The 18369-nt window shown below is 49.3% G+C and overlaps 1 protein-coding gene across 3 annotated transcripts in view; it reads right to left on the reverse strand.

Moving 5' to 3' along the window:
* The window catches only part of GPC3 (glypican 3), a 280416-nt gene extending 262273 nt beyond the window's left edge, over positions 1–18143 (reverse strand). Inside the window, exons 1-2 of one of the 3 annotated variants that reach the window (XM_081180469.1) lie at positions 17769–18143; positions 1875–2036 (exon numbers count right to left, since the gene is read on the reverse strand). In XM_081180469.1, coding sequence (XP_081036595.1) covers positions 1875–2036; positions 17769–17949 — 343 coding nt within the window. In that variant the 5' untranslated portion in view covers positions 17950–18143. Of the gene's footprint in view, positions 1–1841; positions 2037–17768 lie in introns of all 3 variants that reach the window. The other 2 variants (XM_081180468.1, XM_081180470.1) reach the window with 2 other exon arrangements.
* Between the last annotated feature and the right edge of the window lie 226 nt (positions 18144–18369).

Below are 18369 nucleotides of genomic sequence, written 5' to 3' on the forward strand. Positions count from 1 at the left end.
CCATCTCTTGCAGGGGTGCAATTAGTGCCAGCACCGTCCTTTAAGAGTTTGGGTGTAATCCTCGACACCTCCCTTTCCATGGAGGTGCAGATTGCAGCTACAACAAAGGCGGCATTTGTTCATCTCCGCCAAGCTAAGCAGTTGGCTCCTTATCTCTCTCACCCTGACCTAGCCACTGTGATCCACGCGACAGTCACCTCCAGACTGGATTATTGTAACTTGCTCTATGTGGGGCTGCCCTTGAGACTGACCCAGAAACTCCAGCGGGTGCAGAATGCCGCGGCGAGACTCCTTACGGGGTCTTTGCTGCGAGATCACATTCACCCGGTGCTATACCAGACACACTGGCTCCCGGTGGAGTACAGGATCAGGTTCAAGGTGCTGGTTTTAACCTTTAAAGCCCTATACGGCCTAGGACCCTCGTACCTACGGGACCGCCTCTCCTGGTATGCCCCACAGAGAAACTTACGGTCTTCAAATAAGAACATCCTGAAGGTCCCAGGCCACAGAGAAGTTAGGTTGGCCTCAACCAGAGCCAGGGCTTTTTCGGCTGTGGCTCCGATCTGGTGGAACGCTCTGTCACAAGAGACTAGGGCCCTGCGGGACTTGACATCTTTCCGCAGGGCCTGCAAGACAGAGCTGTTCCACCAGGCCTTTGGCCAGGGCACAGCCTGACTCCCTCTCCCCTTTCATAAGAACTTGCATTAAAGAGGCCTCCCAATTTTTCCTCACAGGCCCATATAAGTTCAGCACAAACAGTTGGGCCTGGTGAGCATTTAAGGTCCCCAACCCTAATCTGCGGGTTGCCATCTGACTGGATTTTATTCTGATCCTGATCTGATTTGAGGATGTATTTTAATTGATTGTCTGATTTTATGTTAATGTGTTATACATTTGATGTTAGCCGCTCTGAGCCTGGCTTCGGCTGCGGAGGGCGGGATACAAATAAATTTATTATTATTACTATTATTATTATTATTATTATTATTAATCCAGTGCAGTAGCCCAAACAGCCACACGTGCTGATTTTGATTTAGATAAAATATTATTGATGTAAATCTCTCTCTCTTTCTCTATATATGCTGTTTTTTTTGCTCTATAAAACTCACTTTTTCCCTCCTAAAAAGTAAGGGGAAGTGTGTGCGTCTTATGGAGCGAATGCAGGCTGCACAGAAGCTTTTGCTGCACAGCGACACCTCTTGCTGTTCTGGCTTCTGAAATTCAGAATATTTTTATTCTTGCTTTCCTCCTCCAAATACTAGGTGCGTCTTGTGGTCTGGTGCGTCTTATAGAGCGAAAAATACAGGGGGTGGGGTGTATAAAACATTTTTTGGAAACAAAATAAAAAACCCCACATCCCACCCACTCTAAAAGGCCATGGATAGTTAAGATCAAGCCAAAGGCCAGGCTGAAAAGGAATTATTCATTTTACTAAGTTCTAAACATACTTTTTAAAAAAGTGATTGTTCGCTGCTTAGTAGTTACTGCAGTGAGATGATCTATTAATGGACTATGAATACTGTAGGGACCAGCAGACCGCTGATTGCAACGTGAGTATTATGTGAGGCAGGAGAAGTGCTGGTTTTTTGTACTACAGCAACAGATTGGATCTCCACCGGGAGATCCCAGAATGAACTGTGCCAACCTGAAGCTCAACTTCTGAGCAACTCAGTGGGCACCTGCAGCAATCATAGTTGCAGCTTAGCCATGTTTCATAAACTCAGGAAGAAGGATGGGAGACTTACTCCCTGACCCTTTGAAGATACCCAACCTGGCATGCCTGGCTAACCCCAGCCAGTGGCCTTCCCACCTCAGGACTTCCCAGCAGAAGCTCCACTTACCTGGAAGACCCACCACGCAACGCTGCCACCTACCTTGGAATGTCGCCGCGTTCTGGGTGATGAGGAACTTCAGCTCCATGCTGGCTGACTGCAGGAGCTGCTCCATGTTGGAACGAGCCATGGCTTGGTATTTCTCCTCCATTTTCCGGGAGCAGCATGTCAGGCCTCTAGGGATGCATACCTGCAAATCTGATCCTGCAGGCAGAACATCAGGGAGCATCCCATTAGCACACAGCAAGTCCTCAAACAGAGAGGCAGGAACCGGTATGTTCAGAGACTCTGGGTGCTTTGGTAAAGGAATACTGGAGAGCTCTGGTCTGTGATTGGAATATTTGTGCTGTTTCCTCTCTTTCCACCAGTCAAGCTGCACATTGCATCTGGACCCCAGAGAGGAAGGGGGTGGAACAGGAACCCCTTCATAGCAGCCCTACTGTGAGGTTTTCTTTTTTCTAAAAACTCACAGATATAATTTTGATGCATTTGCATCAACCCGGAGCCCCTCCCCCTCCATCTATTTTGGACCACATCTGCATGGGTTGTGCTGGTTGGGGCTGGCAGGAGTTGTCGTCCAAAAGAGCTAGAGGGCACCATGTTGGCAAAGGCAAGGTCAGGTGTGATTTATTTATATCCCACCTTTCTCCCAATATGGGACTCCCGTCTGCCTACAAAGTGTCTTCCCCAGTGATCTCCTGAGAAAATCTGGGCCAGATTGAGACCTGCTTAGCTTTGGAAAGGGAATGACCTCATGTACCCACAAGACCAGGCCCTGGAACCATCCATTTTAGCAAAGAAAGGGAAGGATTACATTTGGATCAAGCTGATAGCCATGCTCTGCCTCCGTGGTTGGTGGCAGTAGTGCTTACTGAGCAGCAGTTGCCGGAAGCTGCAAGCGGGGAGAGTCCTGGCTTGTGGGCCTTTGTGGCCACTGTGAGAACAGGAGGCTGGGCTGGACAGAGCCCCTTTGGCGCTCTTGACCTGCCCTGAACAAGGAGCACAAGACCCTTGCCACTTGCCCTCCAGTAAGTCATCTCTAGTGCACAAATTAAATCTTCCTCTCTTGTTTTATCCATTTTTATAAGGGCATTAGACTCCTTGGCTAACTGCAAAGGAATGCCAGACAAGCACCGCCTGTTCTTCTGCTCAGTAAAAAGCACATTAAAAACAAAAACACAAAGGGAAATATTAAACACCCCAGGTGGGAGGGGATGCTCCAGTTGCACAGGGCACCGTTGGCTGGCAAGCCCACTTTCTCTGCTATAGAAGGCAACCAGACACCGTTCTATCACCACAGGAAGCCTCAGTGAGGGCAGGAAGTCTTTCTGACAGCATGGTCCCTGTGCATCATGCTCAAAGATAGTAACACAGGAGGATGGAAGACATGCCCTCAAAGCATAGCAAGAAAGAGGCAAACCTATGGGCTTTGACGGCAAGTGATATTGAGGTACACTATGCCTGGTCATGGGGGCTCTATTTAGTCAAGGGAATTGGGAGGTGTGTGTCTGACTGTCCGCAGCCCCTCAGGCTTCATATATTTGGCTGGCCCCTGTCAGCAGCCAGGTGCTGGCCCCGCAGGAACGCTTCACCATCCATATGACTCTTCTAGCATGATTCCCCCTTGCACTGAAAAAGCCAGATTGTTTTAAGGAACTTAAATGCAGGGGAAGCAGACCAGAACAGCTGCAAAGCCAGGAAATTAGGTTTCAGAGCAAGAGGGAGGGAGGTGAAGAAGTATGGGAGTGAGCTGGACTGTGCCGTTACAGGGAAACAGAACGTGAAAATGACATTGTTCCTTCCTGAGCCAGGACTGTGGGAATCAGTGACTATTTATGTTATCATTGATTGATTGATTGATTGATTGATTGATTGATTGATTGATTGCCTTGGTATCCCACCTTTTCCTCCAAGGAGCTCAAGGTGGCATGCATGTGTCTCTCTCCCTCCTCATTTAACCCTCCCACAACAACCCTGTGGGGTAGGCTAAGCTGAGACAGGCAGAGACTTGCCCCCAAGGTCACCCAAGCAGCTTCTGGGTTGAGTGGGAATTGAACCCTGAAGAAAGAATAAAGGCCTGCTGGGCTGGATCCAGGGACATTTGGCTAAACCAAAACAGCTGCATCTCACTGCAAAGTGTGGCATCTCCCTCACTCTTTCTGCCCTGTTCTTTTGTGCTGGCCTTCTCAATGTCTACAGAGTTGGAAAGGATTCTCTGGATCCCCTTGTCCAGCACCCTCTACAATGCAGGCATCAGGCAAGAAGTAAAAATTGCCTCCCAAATGAAGAGTTTGCAAAACTGGTAGATTCTCTCACTCACCCATCTCTGTTTTCCAGACCACTTGATGTGCTGCAAATGGCAAACGGCCACCCACGAGGGCAAGCCAACTAGTAAACACATTTGGGAGCCAAACGTTTGTGCTAAACCACACTAAGCTCACTTCCATGCAAGGCTGCTGCAGAAATCTGCTCACCGACAAAGAGGGCAGTTAGACACACCTGGTCACCCCTGGGGAAGTGTTCAGGTGCAACTCTTGTTCTGCTGCATAGCTGCCAAGCACTAGCCTCAGGTGGAGAGATGAATAAGCCCCACAGAGCATCAAATCTGCCGGAGCATGCAACACTCTCCTCCCAATCATTTTAATTCAAGTCTGAGAGCTCTCTGGAGAAAAAATCTCTCTCTCTCTGGCAGCTAAGATAATTTATTTGCTTAATGGTCCTTAGCCTAAAGATTGCTTTATCTTCTGATCTGTTTTCAGGTGGTTGGTGGGGAGGGGAAGATGAAGGCACCTCAAAGCTACTGTATCTCACAATTGCTCTTCTCAGTCTCCCAAAACACCCCCTTATTTGCAACTATGCCATTGTCAACCCCCTCTGAGAAGGAAACCCACCCTCGGTTCTAGCAATACAACACTGGGGGAAAGTGTGCCCATTCTGATCTCTTTCTGCTGCTCAGTTTTCACAACTGCAGCCCACAGACCAAACACCAACCAGCCTGCCCTTATTAATTGTTATGGAAATTAAGGGGGGGGTCACATCTTTAAAGTTGCTAAATGTTACAAATATTATGCATAAATGTATCATTTCAACTTGACAGCTCAGGGAAGTTACCTAGCTTTAACAATCATATAAAATCAACTCCTTTGCCAGTTTCCTCTATTTCAACACTATTTTGCCCTTGGAAAAAGGACTCTTTTCACTGCCACCTCCCCAAGCCTGGGGACATGTATACACACCTCCTACCCCACGAAGTGCCCAGAGGTGGCAATTGCTGAGCTGATTGTTGGCCAAGGAAAGCCTAACCCCATCACTGGACTTGCCAAGGGGTCCAGACATGCAAAGGAAGTTCTATTGTACTTTGGGTGGTGGGACTTCAGAGGTGTTTGCCTATGCTAATCTTATACCTGGGTCTTGCCCTGACATGTCTGCTTATGCTAATCTTGTACCAAGGACTTGTCTGGACATGTTTGCCAAGGTTAACCCCTCCCCTTTTGTGAGATGTCAGTGATGTAGCAATGATGCTGTACGAACTGTATTCTGGGATATGGTGGGAAATTTTAAAAGTCCTTGATTCCTCTTTGAACCTGTTGCGCAATAAACTTTGGTCTACAGCTATTTGCTCCGGTTGGTGGCTGGACTCCTTCCTTTATTCCGCAGGGACCCACAGACTCTGCCCAACGAGCTGGTGACTGAGCAGCCTCACACCTAGATTTTTCCGTAACATTAATAAAGGCATAAGACAGATGAGCGAAGCTGGACAGAGCAGAAGCACCACTGAGCACAACCTCTTGCCCCAAGGCAACATCCCCATGGCTTGTGACTGCCTGCCACAGCTCAAGAGATGCAACCACAACTCACGAGCCAAGCAGCTGCCTAGAGCGAATGTCCTGTTAAAAGGTGCTCATCCTGGCTAGCTACCTGACACCATACCCAGGCTGGAATTCCTCCACAGAAAGGAGCAGGCCCTGTGACAGACAAAACAGCATTAAGACAACCCTTTTGTCTGTTAAGACAGACAAAACAGCATTAAGACAACCCTTCTGTCTGGTCAATGGAGCAGCACATCCTGCCTGTTGGGCTCTTGATTCACATTTGCCCAGAATTTCTGTCTCCCATATCCAGCAAGGGACCTTCAAAAGTCTAGATTCAGCCACTGCATAGCCCAACCTGTTCCGGAAAAATGTGGTACAAAGTTGAACTTTGCATCTCAGCGAGAGTTCAAAAAAGTATCCAAGAAGAGTCTGTGGCAAGAGCACCCCCAGAAAATTGGAGTGGGAGAGAAAGCCAAAGGGGGGGAAGCATTGCATTGTGTGGAATTTGGCAGCTTCAAACCATTTCTTTACAAATCTCAAACAAGAACAGTTTCCCCCAAAAAGACCAGATGGAGCAGCAGCCTAGCAGGGATGTGTTTGATGGCAGGCAGAGGTGTACCATGGGGATCACACTTTTTATATACCAGTATATATAAAAAAGCACGAGAGAATTATTAGGCAATTAGATTTTCTTGTGCCATATTTTATTTTACTGGAAAGCTCATATATCCGCAATGCAATAAATACATCGGGCGTCTGTTGCAGAAAGTTTTTCCATGCCCACAGTGGTGCAGAACAAGGAGGTGGTAATGGCTGGCGGGGAATGACAACACGCAGGTCAAGCTCTGGGCTATCTGTTTTTAAGAACCTAATTAAAAAGAGATAAATTGTATACCAACGAGGCTCAATAGGTTATAAAAACCAGAACACAAGGAGGATCTGGCTTAGGGCATCTGTTATGCCTTATCCTGTGTGACACCCTCCCGCCTCCAGGCCCAAATGTAGTGTGTCTTAGTCAAGCTGTGCCGGGTTGAGGTTGCAATGGCCAGGAAAAGGATGATGCCATGGGTACCCCAGCACAAGCAAAGGAAGTCTCTTGATCTTAAGCAAATCCACCATAGCACGAGGCAGGGCCCCTGTGTGGTTGAGAGGAGAGAGTGTTAGGGCTGTGACTCAACAGGCAGAGCACCTCTTTCACAGGCAGGTAGTCTCAGGATCACCACACACGCACACACACATGCCCATAACTTCTAGCCCAAACTAAAGATGGAATAATTTAGAACAGGGCAGTCCAACACAACCAAGGGCAGTCCAACTGCAGCCCTCAAGGCCTTTTTCTTTTCTATTTTGAGGCCCGTGACAAAATTTGACACCCTCTCCCCCCCCCCCAGCAGTCCTCATGCTGCCTTGCCAGGCCAGTGAGGAATCCAGCATGGTGGATCACTCTGTACTTCATCTGCCTGCAGCTTTCCTCCAGGTGTTTCTCCAGGTGGCGAGGAGCCCACTCTCCCCAGATATCCCTCTGGTCACTAGTTTGGAACCTGCGGTGGGCTTCAGTCCCAACACATGTGGAAAAACAAATGGGGTAGGTGCCGCATCCAACAGGGACTGGCTCAATGTTCACCCATATGACCCAGTGTGGTATAATGTTTAGAGCATCAGACTAGGGACCCAGGAGATCAGGTTCAAATCCCCACTCAGCCATGAAACTCCCTGGGTGGCCTTGGGCCAGTCCATGCCTCTTTGGTCTAAGCTACCTCACAAGGTTGTTGTGGGGATTAATGAGGAAGTGGGGAACTGTGCACTCTACCTTAAGCTCCTTGGAGAAAAAGACAGGATATAAATGCAACAAAACCAATAAATATGGAAGCACCACATGTACCTGGCACGTGGTTCTGCCACGTGGAGTTCTGGGGACTTGACACATGCCACAACTGAGCTAGTGTAGCACAAGAGTCATGATTTGGGAAGCCCTGCACCCAGATGCTGCTGCTTCTCCTAGAAACCTGCCAGATGACCTTCTGCAGGAACACCTCCTCTTAGCTTATCACAAGAACCTAAAAACACATGAAGCACTTTGCCCTGAAGATACAAGCCTTTGTTATCCAAGTGAATAAAAACATGGAGCAGGAGACAACTGGGGGCCTCTTACAGCACTGTCATTACGGTTTCTGAGACAATGTGTGTGGAGTACTTTGAACACTCAAGAACAGCCCTGGCCAACCTGATGTTTTGGATTACCATTACCATCACACCCAGCCAGCACAAGTCATCGGTCCGTCTACCTCAGTTTTAACTGCACTGACTGACAGCAGCAAACCAAGGGTTCAGAGAGCAGCTCTTCCAGAGCCTGAACCTGGGAGCTTCTACATGCAGGGCAGATGTTCTATCCCTGAACAAAACAGTGAAAGATATTAATTTCTACAGTTCTCTGCCTCATGGGGAGGGGGTGGGATTAAGTTAACATTTGCTGATAAAATCATAAGATTCTCAAATAACACAGAGGGCCATGTGAACATCCAAGACAGATTCTGAACATTTCCAACCATAAAAAGAGCGCATTTCCAATCTGTAGGGGTCTATAGCTCCCATATATTTTAATTATGCACATAAATACATAACACAGTTCCTAAAGCCATCAAGGGAAGAGGAACACAAGGGAAGAGAGCACTTCAGGAAGTTGTTAAAATTAATCCCTTGGCAGAGGAGGAACAAGCCCTAAATGGCCACAGTGTACAGCAATTGCTGCGAGCAGGTTGAGGCAGTTTGGAAGGAAGGGGGGAGCCTGTTCCTTGCTTCTCTGCTATCAAGAGAATAACTTACGGGCCTGAAATAATTAAGAGCGGAAAACTCAATTATGTGGCAAACTAAAAGACCTGAAAACTGCCGCACACTACTAAATGGGGAAGGAGGAAAGCGACCAAAAGCATCATTAGCACCCACTTTGAAATCACATATATATCTATAATGCATACATGCCCAGGAGAAGCCAATCACCACAACAACTCCAGGTTCTGCAGATGCTTTTCACTTAACCTCCTCTCCAAAAGTCTCATTTCTCTGTACCGAAATGTTACAGGTTAATCCTTCCTATTTTTCCAGGAGGGCATCCATATCTGCCACTTTTGCAGAGATGTGCTGGGGAAGCAGCAAGCAGACACAAATGCTGTGAGCCAGGGGAAAAGTCCAAGCAGCCAACATCATCTGCTAGGAGCAAGCTATGAACTGCAATTCTCCTCCCCTTCAGTTCAATTCAGCCTCCAAGGTCTCAGGGAAGAACTCAGCACCTTCAATTTGTTTTCTCCTGCTCTGGAAGGCAGAACTCGAACCCATGGCTTCCAGCTACAAGAAAGGAGATTCCAACTATGCATTCAGAAAAAATTTCTGACAGTGAGGGCTGTTTGGCAGTGGAACAGTCTCCCCCGAGAGGTGGTGGGCTCTCCTTCCTTGGAGGTTTTTAAGCAGAGGTTGACTGGTCTTCTGTCAGGGATGTCCTGCCTTGCAGGGGGTTGAACTAGATTACTCTCAAGTGTACCTTCCAACTCTACAATTCTTTGATTCTATTATCCTAGTTTGGTGCTTCTAGAGACTTAAACGAGAATAATCAACTCAAATAGAGGGAAGGGAGAGAGAGGGAGGGAGGGAGGGAGGGAGGGAGGGAGGGAGGGGGAGAGAGAATTTTTGCCCCAAACTTTGCCCCTGCAAAAACCTGCTCTCTAAAGCTGAATTGGAGCAAACATCACTTGAGATTTTCTAGGATTGTGATTTGCTCCTATTGAGCTTTAAAGCTCTGGAACAACAACAGGACACTTGGACATGGAGCTTTAAATTGTGTGCGATGCCTGGAAAGTGCAGAGGAAAGGGAAGTGAGGATAAGTCCTTAGTTTGTTATGCAGCTTTACTGACCTTGTTCAATTTCAGGTTTCTGTAGGAGATGCCTCTCTTAAACACAGAGGAGATGCCTCTTTTAAACACATAGGGGCCCCAGTGCTCCCCCAAATGTGTAAGTGTAACACAGTATGCATAAAGCAATGGTAGAAAAAGCCCAACACAGGTGTACTATCGAAGGCGTATCTATCTACAACTAGACAATGCACTGCAGTTATCGCTTGCTTGTACCAAAGGTGGGGCAAATGCTTGGGTAGGTTAATCCCCTCCAGACTGACACCTGAAGCAGGGCTAAAGCAGCTCCTGCCCTGGGGAAAGCATTGCACCTTGATTTGGGGCTCCATAGCTACACCCTGGAGGGCAGCAGGGAGCAAAGAGAATGAACAGGCCCCCATTTCAACATCATGAACAGGAAGACCAGACTCAAGGCATGTTTAATCTTTCTGGTACTTACTGAATGTCCAAGAGAGAATTCTATATTACTAACAAAATCCTGACAATGTTCTTCTCCACATAATGATAGAATCATAGAGCTGGAAGGGACCCCAAGGGCCATCTAGTCCAACCCCCTGCAATGCAACCAAAACTTTTTTTGTTCAAGACCTTTAGTGGTCACTAGCAGTTGAATGAAACAACCCCAGGTTGAGTGGCCAAATGGCCTGACCTGATTTAAAGCAATTTCCTCTGTTCCACTCCTGGCTTTTCTCAGTCTGTATGAGAGTCATTTGTTTACTTGCTGTCCATGTTGCATTAAATCATAGAATCATAGAATCATAGAATCCTAGAGTTGGAAGAGACCACGAGGGCCATCGAGTCCAACCCCCTGCCAAGCAGGAAACACCATCAGAGCACTCCTGACATATGGCTGTCAAGCCTCTGCTTAAAGACCTCCAAAGTAGGAGACTCCACCACACTCCTTGGCAGCAAATTCCACTGTCGAACAGCTCTTACTGTCAGGAAGTTCTTCCTAATGTTTAGGTGGAATCTTCTTTCTTGTAGTTTGGATCCATTGCTCCGTGTCCGCTTCTCTGGAGCAGCAGAAAACAACCTTTCTCCCTCCTCTATGTGACATCCTTTTATATATTTGAACATGGCTATCATAACATCCCTTAACCTCCTATTCTCCAGGCTAAACATGCCCAGCTCCCTTAGCCGTTCCTCATAAGGCATCGTTTCCAGGCCTTTGACCATTGTGGTTGCTCTCCTCTGGACACGTTCCAGTTTGTCAGTGTCCTTCTTGAACTGTGGTGCCCAGAACCAAGAGCAAAACCACAGCTTATGTTGCTGAACTGTGCTCAGCCCTCTGGAGAGCAAAGCACAGGAGGACATCAGGGAGACCATATTTCTGTGGATTTCTTCCCCTGCTAGCTCTGCATCAGACAGCCACAGCAATAAAAGTTATCACAGCTGTCTGGAAGCTTAATTTCCCTTTCATGGCTGAAGTCACCATACTAGCAAACAATGGTTAAAGCAGATTCCCTCTCTGCTTACAGAATAACTTGTGGAGACTAGCTGGTGTGTCTCTATATTATTATTATTATTATTATTATTATTATTATTATTATTATTATTATTAACTGAATATATATATATGCCCTCTGGAGGCTCAGAAGAAAAGGAAGGAAAGGTAACCCAAGGCAATCCTATTTGTGCTGGTAAAAACAAATGACGGGGCTTTGCATGCCCCTTCTCCAAAAGCAGTTATTTCAGTATGCACATTTGTGGAAACTTCTCCCCTGTTGGAGTCTCTCTCTCTCTCTCTCTGCGTGTGTGTGTTTGTGTGTGTGTCATGAAGCTGATCTGTCTATATACACTAGCCATTATCTAGTTGGCATGTGAGGATGGGTTTGCAAATCCAGGAACTCTTTTGAAGTGGGCTCCTTTTGGAGCAATAAATTGGTGGTAATACCAAGATACAGTGGGCATGCTGTGCAGAAGGCATGGTGTGCTCTCTCTTATGCTCTCTGCAAATGTGAATGTAAGCATGTTACACCTGAACACATAAACTGTTGCTTCCTGTGAACTAGGAAGTGACGCTGTGCGCTGAAGTGGGCTTGCAAACCATGGCTTTTGTGTGTCATTGTTAGGGTTGTTTCCCTGCCTCTATGCTTGCCAAACGGCAGCAAGCCACTCTGGCTGGCACTTCCCTCTATGTGCCTTTTGGGCTTAACTGGGCAAGCTGAACTTTGGCTTCACTGTATGTCTGGTGATTCTAACCAGGGCTAAGGCCACTGTGGAGGAATTGGGACCCAGCTGTTGAGCTACATACATACATACATACATACATACATGCTTACCTCCCCCTCCTCTGTGGAGATGTTCTTGCTTCCACAAATTCACCCATCTCTATTCACAAATGTACCCTCAAACACATCTCAGATGAAAATAGTGTGTGTTTCTCACACACACACCAACTGACCCTCCTTTACTCCCCCACTCCACCCCCATTTTTGTTACCAGCACCCCAGCAGAGCCTCTCCTCCACCAATAGACCAAGGGGACAGAGCACCCGTACCCTCCTCCACTGTCCTGAGAAAACCCCTTAATCCCAATTTAATTTTATGTTATTCTTTGTAGATTTACAAGAGGAAAAACACAAACAAATAATTTTTTAGAAAGGGGCAAGATTAGGTGTGGATGCACAAAGAGATTTTTTTTATTTTTAAAAAAAATCAGACTCCTTGCACCCCTTTCTTCCCAGCCAGGGTGGCCCTTCCCTCTGCCTGCACCTCAGAGCCAGGACATCATGCAAGGCTTTGCAGCAGCAGCAGCAGCCTCTCCTCCTCCCCACCCACTCTGCAGGAGCCACCCCAAGCTGCCCAAGGGAGGAGACTGGTAGCAGCAGCCATGCAGAGGCCATAGAGGGGCAATGGGACGTTGCTGTGCAGCCACCACTGCTGCTGCCATGGCCGCCACTCAGGGCAAGCACCAGCTCATCCTCCTCCCCATGTTCAGTGGCGGTGGCCAGGGGGGTGGGCATAGCCAAGATTTTTGTTAGGAGCAGCAGGGCTTTTGTGGGGGGGGGACCTCAGTTTGCTATGTATTTTTATTGATTTGAGGGGGGAGCAGCTGCCCCCCCCCCCGGCTACACCCATGTACATCCCAGTATTGAATCAGAAGCCCGAATGGCTTTTGTAATTCCAGGACCGTCCCTGGAAAATACATGCACAGATTCAGTGATCACAGAACTGCCACAGGTTGAGAAATCCCATGGTCACCCTGAGCCTGGCAGCTGTGTGAAAAGGTCCAGACTGGCCCAGAGACAGGAGTCTTTTGCATTTCATTCTTGCTGTGGGGATGCTGGTGGGACCTCCGTTTGCTGAAGACCATAATAACATGTTGCCATAATGAACACAATGGCTGCCTCTTATCTGTCTCAGAATAGGCCCATTCTAGAAGATCTCTGCAGAGTAATTACACTTAGCTGATCATTTACTTTCCAGAACTGACTACATAAATCTCAGGAATCAGGGAAGAGTCATTCTGGAATGGTAGTGGAGCTCTGTCTCCCAGTTTATTGCTCCCTCTCTTTCTCTCCCAGTTTTCTTTCATTTCTCATTTGAGAAAAATACGGTAGTCTTATCCAAGCCCCCTCTTCGCCTCCTTCCTCCAGTTGTATGTACGTATGTCTGCTATGAACTTCAAACAAGTTTGCTTGAAAGGCTTGGCAGAAAATGAGCATTTTCTAATTGAAATAACCTGGTGCAGATACAAAGCAGTGCTAAGGAAAAGGGGGCGAGTGGGTGGCTTGTGAATTGAGAGCCAGTGCAGTGTAATGGTTGCAAGAGTGTTGGACTGTGACCTGGGAGACCAGGGTTCAAATCCCCACTCAGCCATGAAGCTCCCTGGGTGACCTTGGAGTCAGTCCCGATCTCTTAGACTAACCTACCTCACAAGGTTGTTGTGAGGATGGAATGGGGAAGAGGAGAACAATTTATGCCACCTTAAGAGGGGAGTTCCTGCCAACCTAGCAGTTCGAAAGCACGTCATGTGCAAGTACCGGCGGGAAGGTAAACGGCGTTTCCGTGCACTGCTCTGGTTTGCCAGAAGTGGCTTAGTCCTGCTGGCCACATGACCCGGAAGCTGTCCACCGGCTCCCTCGGCCAGTAAAGCAAGATGAGTGCCGCAACCCCAGAGTCGGCCACGACTGGACCTAACGGTCAGGGGCCCCTTTACCTTTAAGAGGGGAGTAATCCACACAGATACTGGCCACACAGATTACAGGAGTGTCACAAGGAGTAGAGTTTGTGCACAACAGACTTTGTGTAACAAAGCGTATAGTTAACCTGCAGCACTCCCTCCCACAAGCAGCAGTGGTGATCATCAACCTAGACTAGGTGGGCATTTGGCCTGATGCAGCAGGCTGTTCTTAGGTTCTTAAAAAGGAAACCGTGGGTAGATGTGGGGCTTGAAGGAGGAATGGCAGCATTAACCTCCCCAGGTGAGAGTTGGGGAAGTGACAGAGAGGAAACCCAGGTGAAAGATGAGATGCCACAAATGCCAAGTGTAGCCACCACCCAGCTCATGGAAGTCAACTGAGGATTGCCTTTTGGAACCAAGACTCGCCATCCCCACCTCCAGTTCTGCACATCGCCATTTTATTCCTGGGTTCAGCATGGTTCTCTCTCCTGTTTACTTGTAAGCCATTAAAATTAGGTTAGCTTATTTGCATTCTTTCCTGAAATGTTGTACAGACTGATTTTTGAACTGTTATTGTTATTCCCTTGATATGCTGTGATCACAATTTTGTGGGAAAGTGGTATTCAGATAAATGGAAGATATTAATGCTGAGCTCCACATGATCAAGGGCATATTCATTTTGAGCTTCCAACTCCTTGCGCCCCTATTCTTACGGGTGCTGAACTGGAGTTCTGGGTGCTGTGAAGAGCTGGCCTGGGCTCCCCCTGGGGAAGGTAGCCCTCTAGGTCACCTAGAATCCCATTCTGCAATCCTTAACAAAACACCTTTTCTTTTTAAGGCTCTTTTCAGAACTAATTACAGATGCATTTTTAAGCCAGAATTTGAAATGTAAAAATGTTATGGAGTCAAAGGCAATCGTGTGGTTTTCAGCTCTTTTTGATGCATCTAAGGATATTCAAATTGAACAAATGCTTGTTCCATTTCAAGTGACAGAAAAAGAGAATCTGGTCCCATCCTCACTGCAGACGTAAAGCACATGGCTCCCCACAAAAATCCTGGGAACTCTAGGTTACCCCCACGGAGCTACAGTTCCTGGCACCATTCACAAACTACAGTTCCCAGTATTCTTTGAGGAAAGCGAAGACACTTTGAATGTCTGGAAAGGGCATAAGCTCATTTCTGGTGTCCTTTTTTTCCTCCAGCATCTGCCCAAGCTGGTACTGAACTGATTGCACTGCTGCTCATCACCCAAATCTCTGTGTGGTACAAGATGCCAGTGGCTCCAGGCAATCCACCAGAGATTGTGTTTCCTTCAGGCTGAAGTGCAGGAGTGACTGTGGTGTCTTTATGATACATGGCTTGTTCCCTTCTCTTTCAGAGCTAAGGTGCATCACGCCCAGCATCCTGCTTGCATCAAAGACCAACCAGATTCCCACAGGATGTCCTCAAATGACCCTGAGGGGGTCAGTGCTTCAGCATATCCCTATCCTGCGTGCTTCACTCCTCGGCTGACCAAGAATGGCAAGTTGGGCTTCCCATGAAGTGTTCTTTGGCTAGCAGAGAGTGCAGCCTGGAGCCCCGCTTGGTGCAGGCATCAGGCCCCCCAGGGTCCCCCCTCCAGGCTAGTACAGGGCTTGCCCAGAAGCCTCCCAACAGTTGGGTTTCTTCCAGAGCTCCCTGTTCCGGGGCAAGTTCCAGCCCCAATGTGGTGAAGTTTCTAGTGTGCTTTATTATCTGGGGACGGGCTGATAACAGTGCACTCCTATATATACCATTTGAAGGTTGATGAAGACAAGCACACATGGTTTCTCCAGACATTTTCACAACAACCCTGCAAGGTAGGCAGAAGTATAACCCCAGAGGGAAACTCAGAGCATATAAGTCTGCTCTGCAGAGAGATTCCAGCTAGGGGTCCCCCATCCACACTTCAGAGCCCCCCTGGAGCCAGATATTGGGAGCTGCCCCACTCTGCCCCAGGAGCACATGCCAGCTGCCATTCTGGGCACCTTTGACATGGCAGAACATCCCCCTGAGCTCTGAGGACATGCTCCCAAGTAAACACACGCAGGACATGTGTAGCAGCTGCTCTACGGAAAGTCCCTGCAGGATCAGGCCCTGAGCAGAACGAGGCTGCGGTCCAAGCAAGGTAAGGCAAGTGGAGAGGGAGAAGGAGACTCTTGAGCGCCCCCTCGTGACATGAGCGGGCAGTTCACACCTGAAGCGACCTAGAAGCCTTTCAGCCAAAGCACAGCCTCCAAGGAGGGAGGGGAGAGGACCATGTCGGCCGGCATCCTGTTCTCAAAGCCAGATGCCCTGAGTGAAATAGCCCCCTCCCTGCTACCAATCCCCAGCCACTGACATGCAGAAACAACACTGACTCCAACAGTGGAAGGGAACACTGACAATGCAGCTAGGAGCCATGGCTAGCTGAAGTTTACCCTGGAGCATCTCAACACACCTGCCCCTTCCCTGTAGAGGAAAAAATACTTCAGAAGCTGCAATCTTGCCAGAAAGGAAAGGGTGGACACACACACACACACACACACAATGGGTATAGCCAGAGGGCAGGTAGGGCAGCTGCTGCTCCCTAAATGAAGTAAATAAATAAAAACACTTAACTAAAAGTAGAAATTGTAGAAATATTTTGACAGCTTTTTCTGAGTACCTGTGATCAAAATTAAGTATTTAAAACAACCGTTGAGACATTTCATTCTGAATCTGCCAGACAGAGGCAGACAGAGGACAATGACAGGTGGGAGTCCCCCCAACCCCAACATAAATCCTGGCTACGCCCATGACACACACCCCACCACCTCAGTCCCATTGTCACAAAAATCCGTCTTCAGCTTTCTTTTATACGACCGTTAACAGCAACTCAAAAGGGACAGGCTGGCTCCCATTTTCAAGCAGACGAGCTAATGCGTTGCTCCTGCCTTGCTTATTCGCACAAAGAGCCAAGGAAGGGACAATGAGCAAGAACCCCCACCCCAAAAGAGAAAGAGAGAGAGAGGAGAGATGGGAGGGGCGCCCAGGAGACAAGTCTGGCAGCCAGGCCCTCGGGGATTCAAAGAGACTCTTCCTCCTCACCATTGATAAATGAACACATTCCACGAACATTTTCCAATGGAAGTATAAAGCGCCAGAGAATCTCCCCGATCATGTTGCGCTTTGGAAAACTTTCTGCTGCGCATCCAGGCGCCGCTGCGCATCCAGCCACCACACCAACTGGGCTCCCCAGAAAAAGCTGTCTGGTCCTAAACCTGACCTCGGCGTCCTCTCGGGCAGCCCTGAATTCCCGACGGCGAGGACCAGACGAGAGGCACCCCCACTTCCCCGCCCGGAGACGCCCGCGATTGAACTGGAGCCTCTGCATGCAAAACCGGGTCTCCACGCCCGTACAGCACAGCATTTCTCCCCCTCTCGGCATCAAAGCATCCAGGGGCCCCCCTGCTCCATGAACAAGTTCCCCCCTCGGAGTGCGCAAAAATGCGTTTGCAAAGGGTAAGAGCAAAACTGGAGACGGCAGTAGTAGACCGCTCTGCTTTCTTACCTGGGAGTAAACCCAGACAGGAGAGCGGACTTAATTCCGAATCCCAAATAAGAAAAAGCGCAAGATTCCCTAAAACTCCCCCCGCCCCGCCCCGCAACTCCAGCGAAATCTGCCCGGGAACGGGACGCTGGGAGCAGGACCGGCACCCGCTGGACACGACGAGCAGCGGTGGAACGTGGGGTGCCCTGGCCGGGCCAAGGAAAAGCAGCTTGGGGGGAGGGGCACCCAGGTGCCTTCCTCGAGGCTATGCCCGGGCTCAGCCCCAGCACCTGCTGGCCAGAAAAGTCGCCTTTCCCACCCAGGCAGACCCCGGGTCCGTCCCCTTCAGTTCAACCTTCCTTGAGGACCTCCGATGTCCAGAGCCGACCAGACGTCCCCAGAAGCCCCCACCACCTGGGGCCGAGAGCCAGAAGCCAGCTGGGGGGCTCTGAAGTTGCGCAAGCTTCCGGAGCTGCTCAACGCTGCAAAGTTGCCATCCCACCCCATCGGACCCGCCGCCTGCGCCGCGTACACACGCACACCCGCTCCCCGCCAGCAGGAACTCACCTGCCCCGGGACTCTCGGGAAGCCACTTGGCGCCGGGCTGGAGCGCCTGGAAAGCGGCGCGGACGCGCTGGCAGGTGGGCTCCGCCCTGACGCTGAGCAGAGCGGCGGCTAGGATCGCGCAGAGGCGCAGTGGACAAGGAGGGGGCGCCGCGACTGGCGGAGCTGCCCCGCCGCCCTTCATCTTAGCCTCCGGGCGGCTGCCGCGCTCTACCGCTGCCCTCGGTTGTGCATTCCAGGCCCGGAGGAAGAGGAGGAAAGGAGACGTCAGCCAGTCGGACAGTCAGTCAGCGGGCGATCGAGCTAGAAGCGCCACAACGGCTCTCTGGACCGCAGCGCCAGGCAGACTGAAGCAGCCAAGCCGACCCCGACGCTCCAGCACGAGAAGCCGAGGTCCACGCTGATTGGTCCCAGCGGCACGCCGCCCCCACCTCACTGGCTCCGCGCAAACTTTCCCCGTCTCTTATTGGTGCGCCCGGGCGTGGAGGGAGGGCGCGGAAAGGAGGTAGGAGGGACTAATACTTGGAACAGCTGGAGCTCTGATGGGCTGGAGCAGCCCCTCCCGCTGGGCTGGTACACTGCTTCTGACCAAGGAAGCTACACC

The sequence above is a fragment of the Podarcis bocagei genome (genome assembly GCF_964188305.1).
Source record: "Podarcis bocagei genome assembly, chromosome: Z".
Taxonomy (NCBI): Eukaryota; Metazoa; Chordata; class Lepidosauria; order Squamata; family Lacertidae; genus Podarcis; species Podarcis bocagei.